The sequence below is a fragment of the Helobdella robusta genome, assembly GCF_000326865.2.
Source record: "Helobdella robusta unplaced genomic scaffold HELROscaffold_35, whole genome shotgun sequence".
NCBI classification, from domain to species: domain Eukaryota; kingdom Metazoa; phylum Annelida; class Clitellata; order Rhynchobdellida; family Glossiphoniidae; genus Helobdella; species Helobdella robusta.
In genome coordinates, this window is record NW_008704704.1 from 965,807 (window position 1) to 974,844 (window position 9,038).

General features: G+C 35.6%; 1 protein-coding gene across 1 annotated transcript; it reads left to right on the forward strand.

Moving 5' to 3' along the window:
• Positions 1 to 695: 695 nt before the first annotated feature.
• Positions 696 to 8,362, forward strand: HELRODRAFT_175830 (hypothetical protein; the record flags this gene model as incomplete). Its single annotated transcript, XM_009023212.1, has 12 exons — positions 696 to 847; positions 923 to 1,003; positions 1,230 to 1,298; positions 1,551 to 1,941; positions 2,510 to 2,636; positions 3,149 to 3,209; positions 3,489 to 3,607; positions 6,015 to 6,052; positions 6,520 to 6,651; positions 7,639 to 7,792; positions 7,915 to 8,018; positions 8,111 to 8,362. 12 exons carry the CDS (start codon positions 696 to 698, stop codon positions 8,360 to 8,362), a joined length of 1,680 nt encoding a protein of 559 aa, XP_009021460.1.
• Between the last annotated feature and the right edge of the window lie 676 nt (positions 8,363 to 9,038).

The following is a 9,038-nucleotide window of genomic DNA, read 5'->3' on the forward strand; positions in this document are numbered from 1 at the left end:
TGCATGCATCAAACGTGTAAAAAACAAATGAGACATTGAATGAAAAATATAAAAAATGGAGATGTTTTTGATGCAAAAAGTGGTAAGTAAAGGGAGGGAATTCTTGGAATATGCAGTTGGAATTGGAATTCAGCAGATTAACATTTTGATATAATGAGTTATTCCCCAATTTAACGTTATCATTTATATTTATTTTAATATTCCATTCCCAATACACAATTTATATAAGATTGATTTTAGTTCTAAATTGAAGTTGAAGTAGAAATTCTTCAAATTATATTAGTATCTACTACATTCATGCTATCTTGTAGTTTGGTTGTAAGATACGAAGTTACTGACTTAAGATAAATATGTGGATCAATATAAATAAATTTAATTATACATTTGTTGATATCTTCAGTTGAATGGTAAATTATTGGTAAGGGTTGATGGCAAATTTAATCATCAAATTTTAGTTTTTTTTACCAGTTTTAATAAAAATAATTAACATTCTAGTAATTGTTCATTAGGATGAAGTTATCAAATTATTGGAAATGCAATTGTACCAGCATGTGGAGAAAGTTGATAATATTTTTTGATTTTGTGGTCTATTCTTTGATGATTTTGTGAGTAAGAAAATATAATATAATTGTTTCAGCTGTGATTCGAAAAGCCAATCGAACAGTACCTTAACATTGCCAACTCTCAAACATGGAATGTCTCCTACACATCAAGTTAAGTATGCTGGATTTGGTTACACGCCATCAGTAAGATTGAACCCGAGCATCAGGCCAACAAACTGCTTGAAACAATCACCTAGCAGTCATGCATCTGTTGTACCTCTTCTGCCCAATGAAACAAACTTAGGGTCTGCTAATTACAATTGATTTTGTATTTTATATTATCTGCGTAACAACTTTTTTCATGTTTTTTATGTCATCAGTTTTTTTTTTAGTTCTCCAGAACTGAACGGCCACAAAGTTACTAGTGACCAGTTGATTGTAAGACTTCTCAATGAGAAAAGGTTTTTATCAATAACTTTTATTTCTGCTTATAAGATTTTATTTTTGATAGTAATGGCAAGCAGGGTTGTTGATATTGCAGAATCTGAAAATTTGTTGTGTAACTGTCGTGAAAACTTTTATATGTAAGAGTCAAAAGAGTTATTGTTGATGGAATTAATAGCTGGCAATAATTGAAACCAAATGGGCCGTTGTAACATTGAGAAGTAATTACAATGCATTAAACAGAAAACGAATGATGACCACAAGTATTGATGACTTGCCCAATCTTGATAACATCAATCTGGTCAAAAGAAGGTTTGCTTCCTGTTTGTTATCTTTGTGTGATGTGTGGCAATATTTTGTTGCCGGATTATAATATTTGTGTATGGTCTTTAAAAGTTGAATTTTTAAATACAAAAAATTTACGGTCAAAATTGATCAAAAGGTAAATTGATGGTTTTACATAATTTGAAGGGTTTTCTTTATTAGCATGTGGTCTCAATGAAACTTGGTAGATGTTTTTGGTCGAGAGTGTCTAGATAAAATTAATTTAAAACAATTATTCAGAAAAATGGAGATTGAAAAAGATGATGATTCTCCTCAAACTGAGCCATCGTCATACTTGTCTGCATCTTCGTTCACTTCAATTGAGTTAAGAAGACCTCCATTGAAGCGATCTTGCCATGACGACGGTGAGGAAGAGAGTCTAAATTCTATCAGGAAACTGAAAATTGTTGATGTCAGGGAAGTTAGAGGAGCAGCATCTTCAATTGATAAGACACTGCCAACGTCCTCTGCATGTTCAACAGATTCTCAACTGCAAATACCATTACTTGAACAAAAACAACAAGCTTCATATCAAGAAACATGTAATATTTCAAAGTCATATATGTGGAACACAACTAGAAACCCTGCAGCTGTGTCGCATTTGTCGAGCAGAAGATATATGGAAAGAAAGGTCCCACATGATTGTTGTGATGTTTTTTCAGTTAACACTAATGCACATTGATATCTGTAGTGTAAAAATGCCTGTTATTACTTTCAACAATTGAAAATATTAAGAAATTTTTAAATGTGTTGCAAAAAATATTTGTATAATCTTTTAGATAAAAAGAGCTTATTTCTCTATATGTTTCTTGAATGAGGTAATTAGTAAGTTTATTTTTTTGAGTTAATGTGGTTACGTAAGCCTCACATCTGCTAATTGGTCCAACATTCAGTTCATAGCTCAGATTGATACTCCAATGTTCAATAGTATTTTTCATTATGCTCTACTGCACGTAACCGTTTAACGGTGCCAAAATTTATTCTGTTGCATTTGAATCAGTTAACGCATTGAATGAATATTGATATATTTAAACTATTCTATCAATAAAATATGATCTCCATTATTAATAGACTGCTTATAAACACTTCATTTTATTGTGTAGATGGGTTGAGTGGACCCTAAGAAAGTGACTGCAAAAATGACTTAAATTCAGGTAATTTCTGTTCTGTTATTAGCTTTTATAATTTTTTGGTAACAGTTGAGAGATTTGACGAAGGACAGCATCAGCAGTAACAGCATTCTTGCAGCCAGTAGCAGTAGAAGTAGTTGTGAAAGCAGTTCTCAGCATGGGGATGATCATGACGTGACTTGCTCTGGCGTTTTTGGTTAGTGTATTGAACATGTGTGGATATAAATCTTTCAATTTGTTTTCAATTCATGCCAAGTTTTGATCATTAAAATAAGATTTCACAATTGTACTTGTGAAAATATGATACACCTTTCTTTTCAAAGTGGCCTTTATCAATTTATTTGAATCGTGCATGATAGTTATTTTTTATTTGAATCATGCATGTTAGTTATTTTAGTTTGTAATTTACAAATTGAAATGCTCTGAAACTAGAATAACTGCTTATGTGAACATCCTTACAAATTATCTTTTATGAATTAAGCAAATGATAGAATTAATTGAAATAATAAAAATAATAGAAACAATATAATAGGACAATAACTTTCTGTCAATACCTAATAGCAGTCCATTATTTTTATACCTACCTATTTAAAAAGTAAAATCTTTATTTTAAAGTTCTCTTTTGTTGTATTTGTTCTGCCTTTATGCACTATTTAATGATTGTAAACTTAATTAGTGCTACCGCAATGCTTAATATGTTTTTTTTAGGTCTACAACATAGTCCAGTTCCAACGGATGATAGCAGTTCAACTAAAGGGTTTCTATACAGGTCTGTAAAATTCTTTATATTAATTAGTTTACATTTAAAGTAGGTCTGCTGGATTGGTCTGATGTCTAGTCCTTATATCAATATCCGGCCATATTTAGTTCAATGCATCACAGTATAAACATATATCTCCTACTACTGACTGAAATTTAATTGGCAGAACTGCAAACCAAGGAAGAAAGGACTTTAGTGTTTTTTAAAAATATGTTTCTAAAAGTTTGGAAATAATTTGTATTAACATTTTTCAATTGTCTAATTGATTCCACATAATTTTTCTTGCAGTGCACTGATGGATGAGAAATCAAGTCCTTCAAAATACGCTTGCTTGCTTGAGAAGAAGCACACATTCAAAAGGGAAATTACTTCTGATTTACCAAAAAAGCGTGAAGTTTGTATTTTTTGTTAGTTGGTGTACTTGGATAATTAATTCTGATATAAAAGTGTCTGTTGATGTCTGTGTGTGTGTTGTTGTTGTTGTTGCCCTGCCTCAGACATCGTTGTCCAGACGGATCCGAAGCCATTTGGCAACGGCAACCGGGCTGTGCCAAAGATCTATTAACGTAAAGGATGTAGGGTTGCTGGGACAGCTGAACAAATGAGGGACTACGTCGGGATGTTTTCGGCAAAGTGGATAGATGTTGCTGACCCCACTTTCATTCACTTTCAATTTTGGATTTGTAGCTGTTGAGAGAGATGCAGTGACCGGAGCGGAGTTGGGCCAGCGTTCTTTTTATTGCTTTAGGCAAACACTCTTCTGCCTTGTTTATTTTTGGTGTCGGAGGAGGCCAATCATTGAGTAGCACCGCGGCATGGTAAGACTCGGAAGCGAGTTTTGCGGCACTGCTTTGTAACGTTGTAGATGATGCCTTTAACTTGATGCTGTTTATATCCATTGGCAGCACCTGCTGAACCGCGTGGTCGTACTTTGAGCGTAGGGTCTGTTTTAATTCTCTGTACGGTCGAGGCTCTCTCGTAATGTGATGGCATGGGTGATTAGTGTTATTACAATGTAATAGGAACTGAGATGAGAAAATATTGGTGTGCTGTCTTACAGGTAACATTTCGCATTCTGATAGTAGATGCTGTTCCGATATCGTCTTGTGGCATCCTGTTTTTACCCGTAGGGCTGCATTTTGAGTTCGTTGTAATCTCTTGTTACTTGTGCCTGATGTCAGTGGAGACCAGGCAGGGCAGGCATACTCCATTACTGGGCGCCCTATGGCCTTGTATGTCTGCGGTAACGTTTCTTTATCTTGACCGAAGGTGGTTCCACTGAGCGCTTTAATTATTGAATTACGTTTCGAGGCCTTTGATTCCGACTATTTGTGGTGTTGAGAGAAAGATAACATCGGGTCAAAGGTTAGGCCGAGTATCTTTGGATTATGTTCCAGTGGGAGAAGCTGATCATTGATTTTCTGGGTCCGGTTCAGTGGAGTATATGGAGAAGTCATCCGCATATGAGATAATTTTGAGGTCCGGCGGAGGGGTTGGGGTGCTTGAAACGTAGTAGTTGAAAAGTGATGGCGACAACACTGAACCTTGGGGCACTCCTGTGTGAATGATGCGCTGTCTGGACTGCTGTTGTCGAAATATGGTTATAGTTGAACGTCCGTGCAGGTAATTTGACAGCCAGTATATAACAGACTTTGGGAGCGGAGACAAGAAGGTCTGAGAGCAGAATGCGATGGTTGACGGTGTCGAAAGCCTCTGATAGGTCTAGGGCAGCCAAAATGGTGCGGTAGGCCGGTCTTTTGTGATTGATGCCGTTTGATGTGTCATTGGCGATAGTTTTACGAGCGGTTGTCGTTGAGTATCCGGGACGGAAACCGTGTTGATGGTCCGCCAGTTTGAGATGCTGTGATATGATAGGTAAGAGGCATTTTTCGAGGATCTTAGTTGCTGGGCAGAGTAAGGAGATTGGTCTATAGGATTTTGAGTCGTTTGGCTTTCCTGGTTTGAGCAGAGGTATTATTTTTGCCTTTTGTAGATGTCGGAAATTTTACAGGTGCTTAGAGATTTATTGAATATGCCAGTTAAGAAGGAAATTCCGTTTTGGCCAAGATGTTTGAGGTGAAAGATAGTTAGGTTATCTGAGCCGGTTGCTTTCAAGGGTTTTGATTGTTTTATGGTCGTAGATACATTGAGAGGGTGGTCATCGAGACTTAGGTTCTTGATGATTCTTGTGGTAGATCTGTTGCATTTGTTGGTAGAGTTTGTTTTAAAGGAGGTGAAGGTTTTATTGAATAGGTAGGCCATATGTAGATTATTGTTTATTGATTTGTTGTTGAAGTTGATGGCATTGTTCGGGTATTGTTTTGGTTTGCCGTTAAGGGCTTTGATGGTAGTCCATAGCGTTTAGTGTTGGTGTTTCTATTGAATGTGCCCAGGAAGTCCTTCCAATGAGCGAGTTTTAAGTTATTGATTTTTTGTTGGATAGTTGTTGTGAGTGAGGTGATGTTGCTTGATGATGGGTCCGTGGATCTGATTCTATCCCGTTGATTCATCAACTTTGCAATTTCCTTTGACAGTTTTGGCTGTGAGTGAATACGTCTGCCCAAAGGAATGCTGTGGTCGCTGGCGGCTGTCAGAGTTTTACGGAATAGTTTTTCAGCTGCAGATATGTCGGAGGAAAAAACAGCAGTAGAGAAAGCAGATTCGGTCTCTGATGTGTATTGGTTCCAATTTGCTTTGTTGAAGTTACTGAAGGTTATTTTTAGGTTTTAGTTTGTGCCAGACAAGCGTTTAAGGTGATGTGAATGGGTAGATGGTCTGATGACATAGTTGTTAGTACTGTCCAATCCATTGCAGTGATCAGTGTGTCGGATGCTATGGAGATGTCCGGTGAGGTCGGTTGACCTTTGTTAGGTAGACGGGTCGGAGTATCTAGATTTAACGTTCCGCAGTCAATCTCATCTGCCAGTGCTTCACCTTGCTGATCTTCTATGTTCGAATACCAAAGCGAATCGTGAGCGTTCAAATCTCCCATCAATATAATATTTGGAATGGATAGTAGGTGAGCAAGGGTTGCTATGAAGTTGGATGGACAGACTGACTATGGGGGTATATAGGTGTTTATGATGTTTAATTTCTCGTTATTGGCTTTGATTGTTATTACTTGGCTTTCTATTAGATTGGAGTCAGGTTGTTGTTTAGTGTCTGTATTTGCGTGTGGGCCGGCGTTAGTGTAAGCGATTTAATGTTTTTTAAGATTTATTCTGGCTACTACTCAATTTTTGATGATACAAAATGAATTGTTTTCTGTTTCCAAGGTGTTTTAATTAAAAAATATCAGAACATTGTTTTAATTTTTTAGTCGATATTCTCATTTGGTAAGTTTTTCAAATATGATATGCACAAGAAGTTCATTTTACACAGTCTTGGCCAGAAATTGTCCATAATTTGTTTTCAGTTATCCAACAAATTATTCTATATATCACTGTGTAACGTAAGGATTGGCACAAACAAGCAAACCATAATTCTTATAAGAATATGTAAACATTTCATTTTTTCATATTAAGGCATTCTGATTAGAACTTCAAAATTATCATAGTTATTATATTGCGGTTGTGTAGATTGCATTAAATACAATTGACAAATGAAAAGAAACTGCATTTTTGGAAGCGTTAAGAATGGAAGGCTATAGAAGATTGGTGGGAATCAACTGGGATCAGAAGGTAAGAAACAATATCTTTAACCAACGCGGAAAACAAAAATGTAGTGTCATATCAAAACTGGAATTTTGGTTTCAGCCGAATGTGAACCTTCAGCCATGATCCATAATTTTTTCGAAATTAAGTTTAAATTAAATTTCTTAATGGTTCAACATTTTCTGGTAAATCTTTTGATTGCAGCATCGTTTTAAAAGCAATTTTTTTTAGTTAATATTGCCATATCATTATCGAACAGTTTTGCATTCAAATTGTTTGTTCAGCGGTTGATTGTTTCATTGCTCTCAAATTTGGCTGCCTGTATGCAATGCACTATCTTATCTCCTGTTAAAATCACGTGCTTACACATGTTTGTGTGTTGTGTATGCGCGCGTGGGTTTGTGTGTGGGTTTGTGTGTGTGTGTGGTCCATAAAATGATAAATTCGTTGTCTTCAGAATAATTCTTATTCAAACTTACCAGGTTGAACTGTGGTAAGGACCAAAAATGTTTTTAATTTATTCTGTGGGTTGTAAAATACATGAACTAAATGAGTACTAAGGTTATTTTATGATAGAATTCAGACATCTTTCTTTAAAAAGTAGACTGTGTTCAATTGATGTTAAAAAAAATCAAATAGTTGAGTCATACTTGATAAACCAAATAAATTCATGGGCAGGAACAAAAAAATCAAATTATAAATTAAGAACTCATAAAAATTAATTGCATTAGTATTTAATGGTGGTAGAATCTAACTAAGATCAGATGAAACGTTTTCAAATGCAGGACCTAACATATCGTTTTGATGTAACGTCTGAAGACTTGAAAAAAGACAAGAACTTGAGCTATGAACGAATTCACACGCTCATGAGATTGAAAAAAACGTCAGTAAAGAAAAATGCATCAGTGAAAATTGAAGATATTTCAGATGTCACGTCAGGTATGAGATAATTTTTTTGATTGCATTGATGCATAGTATTTCATTGGTAGATGAACTCTTTAAAAATATTTTTTGTAATGTTATTGCGGAATGATATGGCAACATTTTGAACTGTTTTGAAGGATCCAATGCAAGCGTTCCAGATGTAATCAAAATAGTTTCTTCGGGGTCGCCAGAGAGCACTTTCTCAAATGTTACAACAAAAAGCACTGTTGCTCCATCACATGTGACTGCAACATCTACAGCAACATCATCACATTCTCAGAGTTCATCTATTACATCTCATAATAATGCAATCACCGATGCCACCACAAAAAGTTTATCCACACTTCCAATAGTGTCATCATTACCATCTACTTCTACGATGGTAACATTAGCAAACATTTCCCCAAGCGTGACTTCAAATGTTTCCTCGATTGTTTCACCAAATGTGTCCTCAAGCATTTCTTCAAATGTTTCCTCGAGTATTACATCAAACGTGTCCTCAAGTATTTTGATAAAACCTGCCATTGCCTCTCTGAATTTTATAACTTACTCATCGTCACATGCTTCTCCAATCTCTTGGAATAACAATAAAGTAAGAATATTATTTTGTTTGCCACATTTTTAAAAAATCTCTAGTGTACAAAGATGAGTTATTAATAAATATATTATGTACTGCCATAACCGACCTTTGAAGTCCTGCCACTCCATTTCAGTCATTCACATTCATTTGTCATCCCTCATAAAGTTATTGTGGAATAATGTTAAATTCTCTGGTGGCCAATGAAATATTAATGATAACTTCTCCAACTTCATCTAATTTACACTTTTCAGGTACCAGACAATGTCAAAACTTCAGTCTTTGAGCATAGTAGTTTCAAATCAAGTTAGTCTATTTCAGTATTTTAAAAAGTTCTTTAAAATTTTTGACACTTTTGATTTGCATTGCTTTTCAATCAATCTTCGTTTTGCGTCCAGAGACCCAGTTCCCCCGAGGTAGGACGTTGTTTTCTTTGTCATCAATTTTTTTTCGCCAAATTAGACGATCAGTTGTATCCATTTCATTTAAATTTAGAGCTTTCATGTCTTGCTCGATTGTTTGCGACCAGGACTTCTTCAGATGGCTTTTGGGACGTGTGCCAGGTACTTCAACATCTGCAAGAAAAGTTATGGCACTGTTTCCACTTCGTTTGACATGACCAAACCACCGAAGACGGTGTTGCCGGCATTCGTCCTTTATATCATCTAAACCAGCACGACGCAG